The 21,646-nt window shown below is 40.5% G+C and overlaps 1 protein-coding gene across 9 annotated transcripts in view; it reads right to left on the minus strand.

Annotated features, from left to right (window-relative positions):
- ikzf1 (IKAROS family zinc finger 1 (Ikaros)) overlaps positions 1 to 10,498 on the minus strand; it is a 76,138-nt gene extending 65,640 nt beyond the window's left edge. For 5 of the 9 annotated variants that reach the window (XM_055657442.1, XM_055657463.1, XM_055657454.1 and 2 more), the window contains exons 1-2: positions 10,108 to 10,498; positions 7,793 to 7,855 (exon numbers count right to left, since the gene is read on the minus strand). In XM_055657442.1, the coding sequence (XP_055513417.1) occupies positions 7,793 to 7,855; positions 10,108 to 10,483 (439 nt within the window). In that variant the 5' untranslated portion in view covers positions 10,484 to 10,498. Of the gene's footprint in view, positions 1 to 7,792; positions 7,856 to 9,426; positions 9,462 to 10,107 lie in introns of all 9 variants that reach the window. The other 4 variants (XM_055657483.1, XM_055657473.1, XM_055657430.1 and 1 more) reach the window with 4 other exon arrangements.
- Positions 10,499 to 21,646: the final 11,148 nt, after the last annotated feature.

The raw sequence follows: 21,646 nt of genomic DNA on the forward strand, positions 1-21,646 counted from the left end.
CACCAGTCTCCCGTGCGGGACCTTATCAAAGGCTTTCTGAAAGTCTAGATACACTACAGCCACTGGCTCCCCTTCATCCATTAAGACCACATTTTTCAAAGTAGAAGAGCAAAGACATAATAACAAGAGAGCCCAGATTTGAGATAACATAAATCATCTTGGTTAAGCCAAACTCCATGATATGTTGGAATACGGGTTGAGAAGAGAATGATACAGGCGAAAAACAAGTCTATACCTGGTTAATACTAAACCTGGAAATGAATTCGCCGAATGTTAATAAAGTTAATCTCATATTATTCTGCTAGATGCTTGATCTAACATTGAAATTGAAACATTAACTTTTTCAACTTGGGTAATAATTGCACATATGGTGGAGTACATCTTTCCAGCATGTAGTATGTAACTCTCATTATTACCACCTCTAAAATTCAACTAAGTTGGTCACACATGATGCCCTCTTAATAAAATCATGCTGACTGTCTTGATTTAACACTGGCTGTCTAAATGCTGATCTAGGCTGATCCTTTGAATTTCTTCAACTATTTGATCCTCTGAATTTCTTTCTTTTTAAATAATGGCTCCATCTTATCAGTCTTTGGGTTCTCTGCATGATGGCTGCAGTTAGCCAGAACTGGAAAATTATCATTGGTGCCTTTGTTATTCCTTCAGTGGCTTTCTTTTGGAAACTGACATATATTTTATATGGGCCTGGAAACATTTTTAGGCATTAAAACCCTTGAATGTCCTTTCTATCTACAGTGCATTCAGGCCCCTTCACTTTTTCCACATTTTGTTACATTAGCGCCTTATTCTAAAATGTATTAAATTCTTTTTTTTATCATCAATCTACACACAATACCCCATAATTAAAAAAAGTGAAAACAGGTGTTTAGAAATGTTTGCAAATTTAAAAGAAATAACTAAAATATCACATTTACATAAGTATTCAGACACTTTGCTATGACACTCAAAATTGAGCTTAGGTTTATCCTGTTTCCATTGTTTCGACAACTTGATTGGTCCACCAGTGGTAAATTAAATCGATTGGCCATGATTTGGAAAGGCACACACCTGTCTAGATAAGGTCCCACAGTTAACAGTGCATGTCAGAGCAAAAACCAAGCCATGAAGACGATGGAATTGTCCATAGACCTCAGAGCCAGGATTGTTTCGAGACACAGATCTGGGGTAGGGTATAAAACAATTTCTGCAGCATTGCAGGTCCTGAAGAGTACAGTGGCCTCCGTCATTCTTAAATGGAAGAACTTTGGAACCACCAGGACCTTTCAGAGAGCTGGTTGCCCGGCCAAACTGAGCAATCGGGGGAGAAGGGCCTCGGTCAGGGAGGTGACCAAGAACCCGATGGTTCTCTGACAGAATTCAGAGTTCAGAGTTCTTCTGTGGAGATGGGAGAACCTTCCAGAAGGACACCTATATCTGCAGCACTCCACCAATCAGGCCTTTATGGTAGAGTGGCCAGACGGATGCCACTCCTCAGTAATAGGCACATGACAGCCCGCTTGGAGTTTGCCAAAAGGCACCTAAAGGACTCTCAGACCATGAACGCTTTGAAATTAAACTCTTTGGCATGAATGCCAAGCGTCAGGTCTGGAGGAAACCAGGCACCACTCATCACCTGGCCAATACCATACCTACGGTGAAGCATGGTGGTGGCAGCATCGTGCTGTGGGGATGTTTTTATAGCGGCAGGAACTAGGGGACTAATCAGGATCGAGGGAAAGATGAACGGAGCAAAGTACAGAGAGATCCTTGCTGAAAACCTGCTCCAGAGCATTCTGGACCTCAGACTGGGACGGAGGTTCACCGTCCAACAGGACAACGACCCTAAGCACACAGCCAAGACAACGCAGGAGTGGCTTTGTGACAAGTCTGTGAATGTCCTTGAGTGGCCCAGCCAGAGCCCGGACTTGAACCCGATCGAACATCTCTGGAGGGACCTGAAAATAGCTGTGCATTGGCGCTCCCCTCCCCATCTAATGCATTTCATCTGACAGAGCTTGAGAAAATCTGCAGAGAAGATTGGGAGAAATGACCCAAATACAGGTGTGCCAAACTTGTAGTGTCATACCCAAGAAGACTTGAGGCTGTAATTGCTGCCAAAGGTGCCTCAACAAAGTACTGAGTAAAGGGTCTGATACTTATGCTACTTTGCATTCTTTTTATTAACGTCAATGCCCATATCATCCACCTTTGCCTTGAAGCCAGAAGCAACATAGTAATTTAAAAGCATTTGTACCTGGGATTGATCCTGAGTACGGGTGCTGTCTGTACAGAGTTTGTACGTTCATGCCATGACCTGTGTGGGTTTTCGCCAGGTGCTCTGGTTTCCTCCCACACTTCGAAGACGTACAGGTTTGTAGGTTAATTGGCTTCGGCAAAAAATGTAAATTGTCCCTAGTGTGCTGGATATTATTAGTTTTCGGGGATCGCTGGTCGCTGTGGACTTGCTGGATCGAAGGGCCTGTTTCCAAGCTGTATCTCTAAACTAAACTAAACCCTGTGCCCCTAACTAACTGCTTTGGTCTCTGCTAGTAACTACTCTTGGGTTAGTCTTTCCCTTTGCTTTTCTATGAATTTACCTGCAAATAATTCCGCATGGACCCTCTTTGTACTCTGAACTTCCTTTACAGTTTCAACACTGCGTCCTTTAGTTATGCTGCAGTGTTAAACTCTCAGGTTTGTAACAATCTTCCTGTCTTTTTTTACCCTATCTTGCATCATGTGTTCCATGACATCCACTGAGGTCTAGATTTTGTGTTTTACTTTCCTTTATTGTGTGTGAACCCTTATATCTCCTCCTGAATGTCTATCTTTTCTCCCAGAAACATACCCAATCCAAGTGTGTCCTGAAAGCTCAATGTGAAGAGGATGTTTCCTTCTGTTGGAGAATCCAGGTCAATGTTTAAACTAAAAAATATATATATTTAAGCACACAGGAGAGAAATTTGTTCTATCAGAAGGTAGTCAATATTTGGAAATTCAGTCCTCAAATGCTTTTGCTCAAGCAGTTATAGCCATTTAGACATAAAGGCTTTATGGCCCTTGTCCATGCCAATCACCAATTACCCATTTACTAGTCCTACACTAATCCTGTTTTATTCTCCCTATATTAACTTAACTATAAACCAGGATAGTGGTCTATAAATCTACCAACCCTCACATCTTTGGTATTGTGATGGTAGCCACAGCACCCTGAAGAAAACCCATTCAGCCATAGAGAGGACGTGCAAACTCCACATAAAGAACACCGGAGATTAGGATTGATCCACAAACTATTAATTACACCACTGTGATGACTTTGAATATGTTTTAAGGCAGTGGCAAGTAGCCATGGGTGAAAGGTTACAAAGTGTAGGTGGGAATGTAGATTTGAGGTTTTAATTGGATTAGCCATGGTCTCACTGAATAGTAGATCTCACTCAAGGAAGTATAATTGCCAGCTCTGACACTGGTTTACCTTCAACTAATTTTTTCCCATTTACTTTACTAAATCTAAAAAATCTAAACATAAAGCAATAGTAACTGTTGATATAAACAAGTATAGCATTTCAAAAAGGCCTTTTCCCATTGCTTTACTACAAGTGAAAAAGTGTACACTGTATCTTCAAGTCTTCCAATGCTTTTGCTTCTCTGTGTAAGTATTTGTGAAATTTAGGTAAGACTTTGAAAATAATTGTAGAAAGTTTCATTTAATGAGGAGACAAAAGTTGTCCTTCACACGTCTATGTAATGTACATAATTTCACACCACATAACAGGAAAGCTTGCCGCAAAAGACAAAATAGAATCTTTCTGTTAGTACAGTTCAAAAAACACAGAATTCCTTCTACAAATTTAATCCTGTACCTGCACAAATGTTGATGCCTGTTCCACATTCAAAATTTTATTATTTCATTTGTGAAATATTAACTATGTGAGAAACATCAAATTAGTTGCTGTTGTGCACGGTTTGGAATTAGTTGCAAATTATGCTTGGTCACATTAAATTACTCACTGTATAATTTATAGACATTGTATTTATAATTATTCTTTCAACAATGTATTTGAAATGTTATTTATTCATGAAATTTAGACATTGCTTGAGAAGATTACCCATGAGAAACTGGTGATGAGTTGCCTTCACAAATGTTGCACTCTACATGGTGAGGTTATACCAGGGTGCAGGAAGGAAAACAATTCCAAGATTTTGACCAGCGGCCAATGAAGAATGGTAGAAATGGAACCAATATAGAATTGTATATTACTTGGAAATGGAGTTGCAGCTGTGTGCCTATTGCTATTACCCTCAGTGGTGGGAATTGCCAACTTGGGAGGCCATGTTAAGGAAACCAAGGCAAGTTCGTAGATTGGATTGTTGAGGCGACATAATCGTTCATGGTCTGCTGATGCTGGAATTAGTGAAGGGTTAATGTGGTGGATAATAAATAATTCAAATATGTTGTTTATATGTTTTTAGTGCAACGATTGCAGTCAATATGAAAATCTGCATTGGAAAGTATTCCATCTTTCCTTCTTTCCTTACATCATTCTTTTGGTGAGACTACACTTTGATATTTATGTGCAAATCAGACAGCAAATTCTGACAAATATATAGACATGGTTGGCATATTTACTTTAGCTGTATTGAATTGAAAATGCTGCAGCCTTACTGAAAGATTGTTGAAAGAAAAGATGGAATATTGTCCAATGCAGACTATCACACTGTCTGCAATCATAGCAATAATAAAAACATATAAAATTTATGGCATGGATTGAGACTATTTGGTTCATTGCGCCTATGAAGGCCAAACACATGTCCCTAACCTAATTCCACCTTCTAGAGCTAGTTCCTTTATTCAAAAATATTACTGTTAACATAAGCCATCGGAGATATTTTGTTTCTTTATTAACAGTGCAAAAATAACACCTTGGTCTCTGGTGTTGAATGAATTATTAAAAGTGGCATCTTATACTAATTTTTACCAGCATTCCTGTCAGGGTACTCTTTTAATGAAGTATTGTTTTAATTGTTTCTCAGGAATTGAAATATCTATATATTACTAAAACTCTCATCTTGTTTGTTTGTTTGTAAATAATATGTGTGTGTGTGTGTGTGTGTGTATGTGTGTGTGTGTGTGTGTGTGTGTGTGTGTGTGTGTGTGTGTTTGCGTGTGTGTCTTCCCAAAACCCTGCCAAAACGGTACACGATAGCGCTACAATTTTTGGCCCACCTTACTCACCATTGTCCTGTGATGTAAATGAAATGTTTTGTTCAGATTGATGGTATATTTTAAAAGTTATACACATTTTAAACTTTACAAAAATCACTTTTCCACTTGCCCTGCCAGTCAGCTGCATTTGACGTCACAATTACTTCACAATGGGATCCCAAATTTATTTTATTTTTTTAATTGCCATTTTTTTCCCCGTGTGTCCTTGCCTGGCCTCACAACGGGACCCAAAGCTCCATGGGTAAGTTTCCTTCTACTTTACAAACCCCTCCAAGGGCCCACTATTCATTTTATTTACTTTTACTTAATTTCAGTCGGTAACGGCACAACTTTGAACGTGGCAGCCGCGCATGCGCAGTTTGGTGGAATATAGGGTTGGGGGAGAGGGTCCAACAGGTCCGCACTTGGTCTCGTATCCGTTAAAAATATGATGTCTACTTCCTTCAGCTTCTGAGGTTTTGTTTAAAGATCTTTAAGGCACCATTCATGCTTGTTTTCCCCTTCTCTCTCTCAGTTAATAATGTATTTTTTATTTTACTTCCTGCACCTGATTTGACATTGAATTCATTATTCTAATTAACACTTCCTAGTTCAGAATCTGCCTTGCTTATTTTTCATCAGTCTGGTTGGCTGCAGAGGGCACAGGTTTGCAAAAGACAAAGCAATGAAAATTCTCATCCTCATGGAAATCTAACAATATGCTTATTTGCTGCTCAAGTGAAATATAACCCTGTGTCTTTTCTGATACCATTTGTTTTCTTTCATTTTTCAATAGAGAACATTAATTTTAAAAGATAATAAATGACAAATAAATCAATCCTGAGGTCATGAAAAATGGTCTTCTGTAGGCCAGAAGGGAATAAAAGTGATTATAGGTTGAAGGCAATAGAGCATATATTTGTGAAAAGATATGTGCTAATATGTGTTTGGGAAAAATACTTGGGTTATTTTTCCCTTTGGATAACCAAAGACAATGGCTAAATGCAAAAGACTCTAGTTCATGGAACTCAAAAATAAAACAGAAAATAGTGATATACTCAGCAAGTCAAGCACCACCTGTGGAGAGAGAAATCAAGTTTCTGAAGATTCTCCACAAGAGCAGCCTGACCTCCAATGTTACCTGTTATATTTAACATGTTGGTGCTCCATGAGTATAGACAGGCGTTCTGCTTGTTCCAATATTTGACTAAATTATAATTTTAAATGTTATAATTTTTGTATCTCTGACAGACATCCATCCCAGGATGTAAACAAACCAGAATCATATTAAAAACCTACCGAGGGGCTTTTTATCACAATTTACAACTGTGGAAGTAGATTGCAGAGGGATCTACCTGCAAGCTATATATCTTTGGAGTAGATGCTGGCCCTAAAAAAGACCTGAACCAGGAAATAAGTGGCTGTTTTTAAAAACTTGGACAGAAAGCTGAACAGCTGTCATTAAGTACAGGATGAGATGATAAGCAGCTGTTGGGAGGAACCTGGACTGAGGGGAATAACTGCCACATTGGAAATGTCCTGAATTGCAATTACAGTAACACACATCATACACTTCCATTCAGGTTAAGTGGCCTCTCTTTAAAGATAATCAATTCGTTTTTTCCCCCAAAAAATATGTTATTTAGTAATTTTATTTCATTTTTCTATATTTGTCACACAAAAAATGAAATAGTAACAGTTCAGCAAATGGAATGTCTGATATCGTTGAGGACAGGCATGTTTCACGTTTGTGAATGTGAGGATTTGGCACTCAAGAACATCACAGGCTAATGTGGAACGTTATTGCAGATAATGTGGTCTAGTTGTGGGGGTGGATGTGTGACACGAGTCATTGCATTTAATGTTTCATATTTGTACCACATATGTGGGAAAAGTCTACTCCGGGTGCTGAGAAGCAAGCCTCAACCAGAAAGAACTAAACAGGTAATATTTAAAAAGCAAATAACTGAATAAACTTTATTCATTCAATATGTATAAAGTTAAAGAGGAAAATATATTTTAAGCTACATAACTATCAAGGGAAATATGAAAATTAAATTAAGGCGATTTCTTGCTCTCAACATAACTATTTTTCAAAATGCTTCCTTTGTTTATATATTATTAGGAAAAACACAACATGGCTGGATTATAAAATACAAATAACACAAGAATTACATTCAAACAAAGAAATAATTGTGTTTTGATCTATATTGTGCAATCAATCCCAAGAGTCATTCCTTTAAGTTCCTCTACCCATTGTGTACTGTTTCTGTTTATGCTACTGATACAATTCCCTTTTTTATAATATACCTTAATCATAGATAAGTACTCTGAATATGGATTATTAAATTTTGCAAGCCCAATATCGGCCTTATCGAAGAAGTTGTCTGCGGGTGTGTTTTCTCCACCCTGACTGCAACAGTTCATGAAAGTTCAACTGTCTTGTGTGCTATAGCATAAAACTTGTGCAGTTAACTTCCCATAATACAGCACAAAACATTGAGAATTTCAGGAGCAAACACGTGTTAATGTCTGAGAGATAACGGTATAAGAGTTTGGAGCAAATACATAAGTGCCATTTACCTGTCTCACCTGACAGCTGGGAAATGTCCTGTGCCTCTTCAGTTTCCATATTCTGCTGGCACTCTGTGGTGAGGAAAGGAATGATGTGGCGCGTTACTGGATAGATGATAATGAAAATGCTTACTATTCTAACTCTCTAATGGATATGGAAAGATATTCCCTTCTCCCTTCAGTTTCGAATAATCTTGAAAAAAATTTGTACATTACTATCTGACAAGGAGATCCTGTTCTTTCGCAGATTATAAAGATTTATAGAAATTTCATTATAGGCAGAGGTTGACAAAATTTGTTATTTATTGTTAATTTCCCACTCCATAATAACCCAAAAATGCAAACTGACTGCAACAAAATTAAGCAGAAAATTAAATGGCCCTAGGTCATTGCATGTGAAGAGAAGCACAGAATTCATTCTCTGGTTGATCTATAGTTATGTTCTCTCTAATTTACTGAGCATGCATCGATGAACCTTGAGTCAGCTTTGTGACACTTGTACAATCAGCAATCAAAAATGAAGCAATTTACAGAAGAATGTCTCATTTACCCAAGCAGGACTGCATATTTGAGCAGCACCGTTCTGCCTTGATTAATAATGAATACACCTCATACAGCGGCAGATGGGCAGAAACGCAGCTTTAGACTCTGTCCTCACTTCAGGAAGGCTCGGTGACCAATTTTGTCAGTTAGCTCCTGCATAGGGAGAAGTGAATCTCCCTAAAATAGCGAAACAAACCAAGGAGAGAAAGGGAACCCGTGCCTTCCTGTTTTACTGACAGATGGCTCCGCAGATTTGGAACAAATGATGGGAAGCTGTTACCCTCTTTAATGGCACTTTATGAACACTGGTTTTGAGCAACGGCGAACGGGCTGGGGGGGGGGGAGGGTGGTGATGTTCAGTGGGGTGGAAATAATTTAGTTTTTTTCAGGATTGCAATTTCCCATGATTGACACCCAGATATGTCATATTCAACAGTTACAAAAGGAAATCTTGCAAAACCAGTAATGCAAATCATTGTCAGGATTATCAAATAACAAATTTGAACTCCAAAATTCACAATCTTATATCCAACACGTCCAAATTATATAATGTCCCTCCAAAGCCCAATGTTCATTTTAATGTTCACCAACCCCCCCCCCCCCCCCCCCCCCCCCCCCCCCCCCTAGATAAATAAAAAGATTTATGCAAATACCTGAATACTAATTTGGCTAATAGCAAGCCTTCAAAATAAATAAGTTCCTCCTGCTGCACACCCCAATACTATATAATTCTGAAATGACTAATTTACATAACATGTTTAAGAAGGAACTGCAGATGCTGGAAAATCGAAGGTAGACAAAAATGCTGGAGAAACTCAGCGGGTGAGGCAGCATCTATGGAGCGAAGGAAATAGGCGACGTTGTGACATTTACACAACATTACTATTTTTCAAATTCTCCGTAGGAATGGAGCAAATTGAGCCTCCTCTTTCGTATGGGAAGGTTCGCCCAATTTATTTGACAATCTGGAACAATTACACGTGCCGCAAATAAATATAAGTCGCAAATTTGTTGAAATTAGCGATCGAATAAAGTTCTCTATACCACATCTGAAAAACAGAAGTTGTTTTATCCAACTTCCTCAAGATAGTTCAACTAACCTTCCTCATTCTCTAGACCGTGCATGTTAGCGATTCTAATGGGGGAGAAAACAAGTCTTCAATTAATCTCCAGAATTACATTTATTCGAAACTTTCAGAAGTGAAACATCCCGGGGAGAGAGAAGCGTACCACTGTGGTATGCAAATTCCTCGACCAGCGTCGGAACATGAACTGCCCTGTGTGTCAGCTTATGAATTAATAAACGATAACATCGCATAATAGTTTCTCACTGCAAAAATGATTCCAATAGATGCCGAATGCATATAATTCAGCATTCAAACTCTGACAATAAACTTCAATGGAAACTATTCCATCGATACAGCTTTGACATACGCAGTAATGCGCTGCAAAGTTTTATGAAAAACAATCCCAACAAAAGTTACATGTATAGATATATAGAAAGATAGCTATATTCAAATTGCGAATGATGGGCCTCCGAAATCATTTCGGTCACATGCGATTCGAGGCAGCGATGACAGCAATGCTTAACAGGCTAACACTAACAGGTGCCTCAACAAACTGACAAAACACCACCAGACTTTCCGCATTGTTTTTTGTTGCTATTGACAATCCCATAGCATTTTGCTCCCTGCGTGTGTGTGTGTATGTGCCAGTTTTACGCGGTGTGAGACGAACTTTCGGGTAAAGTTAGACGAGTTGTGTGGCTGTTCTTCCCTTACCTGGATCCCTGGTTGCTGGCGGCAGACACAGCCCGGCAGTTCCTGCTCCATGTGCAGGCTGCACTTGGAGTCCCTGCAGCTGTACATCGCTCCCCGCTCGACTTCCTCCTTCCAATGCGCCGGCCACGCGCGCACACCCTCGTGCTGGGATTGGTGGAAGAGCCCAGGGCTCGGTCGCCGCAGATGCCCTTGCAGCCGAGCGCTGGGACGAGGCACCGGGAGCTGATCGCTCATCGCGGTAACGGAGCCGCAGCAGTGTGCAAGCACGGCCATAGTCGTTCACCTGCTGCCAGGGGCAATGGGGAAGTGTGGAGCACACGCTGTTATTCCAAGGATGAGGGACATCAGAGAAGTCGAAGCTTAAACTGTCAGCCATGTAATCTTATGGTTGTGCAAATATTCAGTTTCGAATTACTTAAGGCATCTCCATCTTTATTAAAAGTGGCCAACTTTTTCCCCACTCGTGAACCAAAACATAAGACCAATCAACTGCAATAGCCACGATTTTATAGTATATTTTCTTGGCCTCATCCCTTCCCAAATTAAAGTAGAGTTTGTTTTCCTCTAATATTAATGTTCCTTCATTTTTCACTGGGTTGAATAACACATTATTTCCCCATCACACCTGTCAAATTTGATCAATTTTAGGTAGTGCTCCATACCATGTTGAATGGTCAGACTACTTCACCCTACAGAAGCAGCAACTGCTTACCAGAGGTTGTTGTCATTGGCATTTGCCAAGTGATGGCAAATATTACATCCAGTCTACCCACTGGCTGTAAACTTCATACAGAAGCAGGGGTATTCCCTCCATTTGATCACAATGGCCTAGACAGCTGGCGCATAAATGCTTGAAGTGTCCATTTAGCAACTTCTGTCTCTTGGCCCAGCTGATGATCCTCGAGCAGAAGCAGAGTTTGTTCGAAGTCAAAGTAGATACAATGTTCTAGAAAAACTCAGCATCTCTCGTAATAGGCTGATTCAAGTGAGGGGAGTAGGGTGGGGGTGGGGGATAAGAGTCAGGTTGGGTTCAGGAACTTCAATCCATATGATTTTTGGGATGTGCCATAAGTGGTCAAGACTAAAACCTCAGCCTGCTCCATCATGGCATCCGCTGTTTGGTAGCATTTCTTTCTTTGGAGACAAGACCTAATACTGCACAGCTGCTTGCTTCTCTGCCCAACCCACTGAGGCTTCTCAGCAGTTTCCAGCCATTCTGCACTCAGTGTTGATGGCTCTAGGTGATATCATTTATTGTGGTGACATTAACATATCTGACTATTCAACCCAGTAAGACACCTGCGTGTTCATGGCAATGATTTTTATTCTACCATGTCAAGATCTGCAAGTGGCTAAGAGGCTGGAAGTAATTGGGTGGGATAGGATGACAATAGACAATAGGTACAGGAGTAGGCCATTTGGCCCTTCAAGCCAGCACCGCCATTCAATGTGATCATGGCTGATCATCCACAATCAGTACCCCGTCCCTGCCTTCTCCCCATATCCCCTGACTCCGCGATCTTCAAGAGCCCTATCTAGCTCTCTCTTGAAAGTATCCAAAGAACCGGCCACCGCCGCCCTCTGAGGCAGAGAATTCCACAGACTCACAACTCTATGTGGGAAAAAGTGTTTCCTCATCTCCATTCTAAATGGCTTACCCCTTATTCTTAAACTGTGGCCCCTGATTCTAGACTCCCCCAACATCGGGAACCATGTTTCCTGCCTCTATCATATCCAAACCCTTACTAATCTTATATGTTTCAATAAGATATCCTCTCATCCTTCTAAATTCCAGAGTATACAAGCCCAGCCGCTCCATTCTCTCAGTATATGACAGTCCCGCCATCCCGGGAATTAACCTTGTGAACCTACGCTGCACTCCATCAATAGCAAGAATGACCTTCCTCAAATTTCGAGACCAAAACTGCACATAATACTCCAGGTGTGGTCTGTTATGAAAGCCAACATGCCATTCGTTTTCTTCACTGCTTTGGTGGGTGAGTGAGCTGTAACTTCAGAGACATTAGATCCAATGGCATTTCTCAGCCATTTGTACATAATTGTAAGGAGTGTGAAGCAACTGATTGGATTATGAATGTTTGAGGGGATTATTTAAATGAACACTAGGTGGTTTAGGAGAGGCCACTGATCGCCACACCTAAATAGCTGATATACAATTAGATTTGGAAGTGCACTTATTCATAACATGTAACTTTTAATGGTTTTTTCTTGATCAGATTAATGTGAGATTTTCTCTATGCTATAGTACAGAGATGAAAAAAAATAATTACAGAATGTATTGAGGCATGATCTATTACTCAGCAATTTTAAAGATGGAATTTCTATACATTAAATAAATAAATGGATAAACCTAATTGAGGAAAAATATTTGCTTTTTGAAGGAATTGGATGCCAAGTTTTAAGAAATAGTTATTGGGAAATTTGGATTCAGAAAGTAACCTTGTTGCTTGAATAAGTAATACTTTTATGAAAGAAGTTCAAAAAAATATCTCAGAGCGTGAAGCATAGATCGTATCAAGGTTTACTTAAATTTGTTACTCTGTTGTAGTAAAACAATGACCCCATCGCAGAAGCATCCATGCGTGGGGCTGGAAACTGGAAGTATCCTGAGCTAATTCTGCTGTCATCATCATCTATTGCGACATGTGATGGCTTCCACTGATTGTCGCCGGAAGCTTGCGTCCTTTACTGGACGGACAATGACAGCGAGGTCAACATTTGTAAAGATGGACATGAAAAGAAGAAGAAGTAAAACAACTGTAATATATGATGTGTATGTGATATTGTTGCTTTTTTGGCTATTCATCTTCTCAAAAATGCCTGTTTTATATATATATATATTGTGGGCAAACTGGATAGCCAATGAGCATTTTCTAATTTAATTTATCTGTTGAAGATGTCCTTCTAATGTATTTCTTAAGAGTTCTTGAGGGATGGCCCAGTTCTGGTTAAAACACCATTTTTATTCCAACTGCAGGACTTTTATTAAACTTCAGGACAGCAAATCAATACCACGTGTCTGAGGTGAAACACAGTGAGAAATTAGTTCATTGCCAGAAATGGCAAATGGCACAAATGTGGAATTTATTTGTGCCTTCACCAAATTGCTTTGCACTTGACGGAAAATGTCAACTTTGATGAGAAGGAAATACAGTCCTCTGCAAGAATCAGGCAGTGAAAAATAACTCAGTAAAAAGGAATGGCTCTGGAAAAAGGAATGTCAATTATACCAACATGTGAAGAAGTAGCTTAAAATCATGGAATCCTAATCAGTCATTATTCTCGCCAAGTTATTTTAATACAGCTGGAAAACTAGGAACATCTATATAAAAAAACCAATAAATCTTCATGTGACTCCCTGGCCAAAAAGTCCATGACAAATTAATTCTGGCTCTTCAGTCAATTCCTGTGAATGCTTCTCATCCCCATTGGAGTCAGAGAAGTAAATTGGATAAAAAACACAAAAAGTCAAGTGCCAGAGTAGCTTAGCAGGTCAGGCAGCATCCCTAGAGAACGTGAATAGGTGACATTTCAGGTTGAGACCCTTCTTCAGACATGGTAAAGGGGAAGAAGAAAGCTGGAAAAGGGGAGAGTCAGGACAAAGCATGGCGGATAATAGGTCGAGAAAGGGAAGGGGGGTTTTATGATAGGCAGATGGTTGGAACAGAGATAAGAACAGATGGTGCGAGACAGGTTTGAAGAGTTGTGGATTGTGAGGCCAGTGGGAAGAAAGTAGCAGGAGGGAGTGGTTTGGAGGGGAGAAACAATTACAAATCCAATTGGGGCACAGAGGAGGGAAGGGGAGAGGAAGAGTGGTAGGGAGGGAGGGTTAGAAGGGGTTAGTTAGAGATTCCCTAAAATTGGAGAATTAATTGTTTATACCATTGGGTTGTATGCTACCCAAACAGAATTAGTTACTTGTCCTCCAGTTTGCATATGGTTAAAATAATTTCCAAAAGGGAGATCCAGTTTCTTGAAGGAGGAGGTGCTAGATATATTGGCGTACATGAGTGTGGATAAATTGCCAGGGTTTAACAGGATCTATCCTGGAATGCTGATGGAAGCAAGGAGCAGGCTGCTGGGCTTTGACAGAGATTTTTGCATCTTCATAAGTTGTGAGTAGCTAGTAAGTACCACTTAGTACTTAGTGAGGTACCTGTAGATAGTTGTCTCCTTGTTCAGAAAGGGTAGTAGGGATAAACCTGGAAAATACAAGCTTACATCAGTGGTAGGGAAATTGTTGGGAAAGATGCTGAGGAACAGAATTTATTCTGACTTGCAAAGACAGAGTCCAGTTAGGAGTTAGCATGTTTTTGTGGAAATGTGATTGAATTTTTTGAGGAGGTGACTAGGAAAATTGAAGAGGGCAAACAGTAGATGTGATTCACATATACTTTCATATGGCTTTTGCAAAGGTCCCACCTCGGTTGGACCAGAAAGTCAAGGCATAAGGGATCTGAGGTTGGATGACAAACTGGATCCAAAATTGGTCGGTTGATGAACGTGTGTTTCAGAATGGAAATCAGGTTTTCAGGTGGTGCACCACGGTGACCAGTGCTGGGATATTTGTTGTTTGTGATATATATAAATAACTTGGATGAAAATGTTGGGGGAGTGATTGGTAAGTTTGCAAATTATGCTAAATTTGTGAGCTTGTAGATAACAAAGTAAGTTGTTTAAGAATGTAGCAGTTAAAAAGTTGAGCGGGGAAGTGGCAGATGGAATTTAAGCCAGAAGTAACACATCTTTGGAGGTCAGTTCTGAAGGGTTATATAGAAGAGGCAGACATAATTATTGCATCTCGTTCCTGTTTGCTGTTTAATAGTCCACCAGCAATAATGTTAAAACAGTAAAGGTTTGATCTGATTTATAATTAAAGGGAGTGCATAGCTTCATGTATTTTTATTGTTTAGGACACTCCCTCATACCTACCTCTGGACATATCAATGAATATTAAGCTACTGTCATCCATACCATCACACATTTGTTCCAAGAAATTATTTGGTGCTTCAGGAATTTTATATTCTGCAGTGAGATTAACTAGTATTTAGATCTCTTAATGACAATCTTTTGTGTCCTACACAATGCATTTTTAATGAACTGCTGTTGACAAAATCTACTACCTTTGTATCCTTGCGACTGCACCTCAATGTGTTCCAGGCCTATCATAATGTTGAGCCCTTCTTCATTCACCTCAATTCCCACACCTATTTCTTTGGCAAGGATTCCTTGAGAGTGCTGGGGATGAGAGAAAGGGTCAATGTTTCCAACATTCCTTTTTCTATTGGACACCCACTTCAGGCTTTTTACCCACCCTTGATCTTTTCATTTCCAACTGTCGATACAACATCAACTGTCTTGATTTGTCCACTGTCTTCACCCAAGCCCTCTGAATGCACATCTCTCTGCTCACTCTACACCAACCCCAACCTCATCATCAACCTCAGACAAGGGCAGTTGTGGACTGACCTCTTCCTTACCGAGGTTGGGCAACAGCTCTAGAACACTTCCTTATACCTACCCCTGGACCATAACTCACATCAACGATCATTAGGATACAGTCTTCCATACCATAACACATCTCATCTCTTCAAGAGATTTCTCCTCTATAGCCTCCAACCTGATGGTTCCTCAACATCTGAAATTATGGATAAACGTGAGGTTATCCACTTTGGTGGCAAGAACAAGAAGACAGAGCATTGTCTGAATGGTGTCAGACTAGGAAAAGGAGAAGTACAACGAGACCTGGGTGTCCTTGTACATCAGTCACTGAAAGTAAGCATGCAGGTACAGCAGGCAGTGAAGAAAGCTAATGGCAAATTGACCTTCATAATGAGAGGTTGAGTATAGGAGCAAAGAGGTTCTTCGGCAGTTGTACAGGGCCTGGTGAGACTACACCTGGAGTATTGTGTGCAGTTTTGGTCTCCTAATTTGAGGAAGGACATTCTTGCTATTGAGGGAGTGTAGTGTAGGTTCACGAGGTTAATTGCTGGGATGGCATGACTGTCATATGATGAAAGAATGAACATCATATTGTATTCACTGGAATTTAGAAGGATGAGAGGACACCTTATAGAAACATAAAATTATTAAGGGTTTGGACACACTAGATACAGGAAACATGTTCTCAATGTTGGGGGAGTCCAGAACCAGCGGCCACAGTTTAAGAATAAGGGGTAGGCCATTTAGAACTGAGATGAGGAAAAACTTTGCACACAGAGAGTTGTGAATTTGCGGAATTCTCTGTCTCGGAAGGCAGTGGAGGCCGATTCACTGGATGTATTCAAAAGAGAGTTAGATCAAACTCTTAGGGTGAGCGGAATCAAGGGATATGGGGAGAAGGGCTGAATGGAATACTCCTGCACCTATTGTCTATGTATCTATGTATCTATGTACTGCTCATTTCTATATCCTACCCAGGATTCATAGGCAGGACTGCCTTAGTAGGGTCGTTATTTCTGCCTTCTTATTTCCTCATATCTCCTCATTACCATGTCCCTTCCTGTCTAACTCTTTCCTATCTACATCCTGGACATCGTGCTTGCTCTCCATGAACAACTTCTAATTTTCTGGCTCCCATTCCACAGGTTGCAAGCCATTTAAATGGACAAGGGCTGATTAGGGGTAGTCAGCAGTGTTTTGTACGTCGCAGGTTGTGTCTCACAAATCAGAATTAGTTTTTTGAGGATGTCACCAAAAAGGCTGATGAGGGCATAGCTATAGATGTTGTATACATGGATTTCAGCAAGGCATTCAACAAGGTTCCACATGGTAGGCTGCTCTGGAACGTTAGATTGCATGGGATCCTTGGAGAGATAACAGAATGGACAAAAAATTGGCTTCATAGAAGGAAGCAGAGGGTGATGATGGAAGGTTGCTTCTTGGACTGGAGTTCTGTGACTAGTGGTGTGCCTCAGGGTTCCGTGCTGCAGGACCTTGATCTGTTGGGCAGGTGGGCTGAGGAATAATTGATGAAAGATTGATACAGAGAAATGTGAGGTGTTGCATTTTGGAAAATCTAACATTGGCAGGACCCACACAGTGAATGATAGGGTTATGAGGAGTATTTCAGAGCAGATAGATTTAGGAGTCCAGGTAGGTGGCGCACAGGTAGATGGCGTAGGCAAAAAGGCTTTTGGCACATTGGCCTTCATCAGTTAGAGTAATGAGTATAGAAATTGGGAGGTCATGTTGCAATTATATAAGACGTTGGTGAGGCCACATTTAATATTGTGTTCAGTTTTGGGCACCATGTTATAGGAAAGATGTTGTCAAGCGGGAAAGGGTGCAGAGAAGATTTACGAGGATGTTGCCAGGACTCGAGGGCCTGAGCTGTGGTAAAGGTTGAGCAGGCTAGGACTCTATTCCTTGGAGTGCAGAAGGCTGAGGCATGATCTTATAGATCATGAGTGGAATAGATTGGGGAAATGCACAAAGTCTCTTGCCCAGAGCAGGGGAATAGAGAACCAGAGGACAAAGGTTTAAGGTGAGGGGGAAAAGATTACATATGAAGCTAGGGGTAACTTTTTTACACAAAGAGTGGTGGGTGTATGGAATGAGCTGCTGGAGGAGGTAGTTGAGGCATGTACTATCGCAATGTTTAAGAAACATATAGACAGGTACATGGATATGATAGCTTTAGAGGGGTATGGGTAAAACACAGCTAGGTAAGATTAGTTTAGACGGGACATGTTGGACAGTGTGGGCAAGTTTAGTCAAAGTGATTGTTTCCATGCTGTATAATTCTATGACTAGATGTATTATGAATCTTCCAATCTAGCTCATTGTGGCCCTTGCACTTTTTTTACCTGCTGTTTCTCTGTAACTGTTACATTATATTCAGTGTAGGAAGGAACTGCAGATGCTGGTTTAAACCAAAGATAGAAACAAAATGCTGGAGTAACAGCAGGAAAGGCAGCATCTCTGGAGAGAAGGAGTGCGTGACATTTCAGGTCACAATCTTTTTCAGATTGAAGTCAGGGGAGAGGGAGATGCATAGATAAGGAACTTTCCATGCTGTATAACTCTATAATTATTCTGTACTCAGTTTATTTTCTATTTTGCACTACCTAACATACTCATGTATGACATGATCTGTCTGGATTGTACGTAAACCAAAAGTGTTTAGCTATATCTCGGTACATGGTTCAATATTGTGCAATACCTTGGTCCTTTACTGGCGCTATTCAAGTGAGTTGACAACTTCACATTTCTTCACATATTGCTCCATTTCCATGTTCTTGCTCAGCCATGTTCAGTAGCAATGACACCTATGACATTTTTTACCAGTCCTTACCCTCTGAATTGTTTTGCAATTTTTGTAGACTTCCAAAAAAATATTACTGTGGTCTAATGAAAAATGATTTCAGATGAACTATAAGAGAAGATACATATAAAGGAAAATATTGTTTTTAGAAATACAGGAACAGGAAGTGGTAAAGGAGTAAGGAGAAGTTGATAAAGATATAAAATTCTGTTTATGTAGACCATACGTAGAGATATAGGGTGTCAAAGCAAAAAGATAAGACGTGACCTGAGTAATTATGGGCCCCAGCCAATAAATTGAGTATTGTTTTGATGTAGTCAAAGTTTTGTAGATTGCACAGAAGGATTTTACAGATTCATTGATTCTATATGTCACCAGAGATCAGTGGTTCTCTTTTGGTCAGGCAGTAAAGGTTATTAGAACAAAAATTAGAACAAAAATGTCTAGAGGGAATTTGATAAAAATGCTTAAAATTAAGACGAATTCAGAGGTAGAAATTCAGGAAAAACAAGTTGAAGGGAATAGTATAAAGAGGTGTATAAATAGTGGAGAGTTTTAATTTTTTTTAATGCAGTGGGTTATTGGGACATGAAATATTCTGCCAGGAAGAATATTGTCAACTAAATCCATTACAGTTTTTAAAGGGAAGTGATGAAATATTTGAGAAGGATTTCTATTTGCATTATGGATAATGTGACAATATGAGTTCCAGCAGTCTGGCAACCAGCTGAATGGTTTCTTGTCATGTAAGATTGTGTGATTGTACACACATAAATAGTATCTGATAGTTCCAGGGCACACAATTATATAAAATTTGGATACAGATTTTTTTTTAAATGAGAGTCTTAATTTTTCAGGATCTCAGCATTGCTTTCAAAGTTAGCATTATTGCCTGACCATTAATGCGCTTGAGAAGATGGTGTGAGCTATTTTCTTGAACTACTGCAGTCGTTGTCATGATGATTTCAACCGTAGTAAAGTAATAACTTTGTGGGCATTTCAGAGGGTAGTTATGAGTCAACTGCTTTGGTGGTTTTGTTGTTATATATGGGCCAGACAGGCTAAACATAGAAACATAGAAACATAGAAATTAGGTGCAGGAGTAGGCCATTCGGCCCTTCGAGCCTGCACCGCCATTCAATATGATCATGGCTGATCATCCAACTCAGTATCCCGTACCTGCCTTCTCTCCATACCCCCCTGATCCCCTTAGCCACAAGGGCCACATCTAACTCCCTCTTAAATATAGCCAATTAACTGGCCTCAACTACCCTCTTTGGCAGAGAGTTCCAGAGATTCACCACTCTCTGTGTGAAAAAAGTTCTGCTCATCTCGGTTTTAAAGGATTTCCCCTTTATCCTTAAGCTGTGACCCCTTGTCCTGGACTTCCCTAACATCGGGAACAATCTTCCTGCATCTAGCCTGTCCAACCCCTTAAGAATTTTGTAACTTTCTATAAGATCCCCTCTCAATCTTCTAAATTCTAGAGAGTATAAACCAAGTCTATCCAGTCTTTCTTCATAAGACAGTCCTGACATCCCAGGAATCAGTCTGGTGAACCGTCTCTGCACTCCCTCTATGGCAATAATGTCCTTCCTCAGATTTGGAGACCAAAACTGTACGCAATACTCCAGGTGTGGTCTCACCAAGACCCTGTACAACTGCAGTAGAACCTCTCTGCTCCTATACTCAAATCCTTTTGCAATGAAAGCTAACATACCATTCGCTAAAGATTACATTTATTTTCTTCTAAAAGATGAGTGAACTAGGATTATTACAACATTAATTTTTAGATCCTCATTATAAATGATAACATTTATTAAAACCTCTTCACCTTACAGTTCCACATTATAACTAAATTTAAATCCCGTAGCTACCATGGTGGGATTTAAACTCAAGTCTCTAAGTTAATAGGTGTTCAAGAAGGAACTGCAGATGCTGGAAGATCGAAGGTACACAAAATTTCTGGAGAAACTCAGTGGGTGCAGCAGCATCTATGGAGCGAAGGAAATAGGCGACGTTTTGGGCCGAAACCCTTCTTCAGACTGATGGGGGTTGGGGGGGAGAAGGAAGGAAAAAGGGAGGAGGAGGAGCCCGAGGGCGGGGTGATGGGAGGAGACAGCTCGAGGGTTAAGGAAGGGGAGGAGACAGCAAGGGCTAGCAAAATTGGGAGAATTCAACGTTCATGCCATCCGGACGCAAGCTGCCCAGGCGGAATATGAGGTGCTGTTCCTCCAATTTCCGGTGTTGCTTACTCTGGCAATGGAGGAGACCCAGGACAGAGAGGTTGGATTGGGAATGGGAGGGGGAGTTAAAGTGCTGAGCCACCGGGAGTTCAGGTAGGTTATTGCGGACTGGGCGGAGGTGTTCGGCGAAACGATCGCCCAACCGCCGCTTAGTCTCCCCGATGTAAATCAGCTGATATCCAGAGCAGCGGATGCAGTAGATGAGGTGGAGGAGATACAGGTGAACCTTTGTCGCACTTGGAACGACTGCTTGGGACCTTGAATGGAGTCGAGGGGGGAGGTGAAGGGACAGGTGTTGCATTTCTTGCGGTTGCGGTTCTCTAAGTTAATAGTTTGGTTACTTAAACATTGTGCCACAGATATAAGACACAGAACAGTTCAGCACAGGAACAGGTCCTCCAGCCAGAATTGGTGTTCTAGTCTGTGCTGACTAGGATACTAATTTAAACTGGTCACCTGTCTGCTCTTGATCTATATCACATTATTACTTGCCTGTTCTTGCGTCTGTCTAAATGCCTCTTAAATGTTGCAAAGAATAGGAAGTGCCTGGAACATGCTGCCAGGGGAGATAGCATCTCCATCCCCCTAGTAGTATTTGACATTTCCCTTCTGGGGAAAAAGACTAACTACCTACACTTTCAATCATCTCATAACTTTACATACTTCTATTGGGTTCCAACTTAGCTTCAAATGCTCCAGAGAAAAATAAGTTTATAGGAAGAATGAGGGTGGAGTGAGGGGAAAGAGTTAGGATGAAGAAACAATATGTGACTTGGGGATGGGAGGTGACCATATGGAGGAAGGGAGAAGAACAGAGTGACTTGGGAGGTGGTGGGAGAATTGTCTGCACACCGGGACTAGGGGAGGGGGAGGGGTGGTGTTGCATGGGAAAGAGAGGGGATGTACAGAGTGCAACTTGAAATTGGAGAATTCAATGTTCATACCATTGGGTTTTAGGCTACCTAAGTGGAATATGAGGTGCTGTTCTAGTTTACATATTGCCTCA

Source organism: Leucoraja erinacea, chromosome 2, assembly GCF_028641065.1.
Source record: "Leucoraja erinacea ecotype New England chromosome 2, Leri_hhj_1, whole genome shotgun sequence".
Lineage (NCBI taxonomy): Eukaryota > Metazoa > Chordata > Chondrichthyes > Rajiformes > Rajidae > Leucoraja > Leucoraja erinaceus.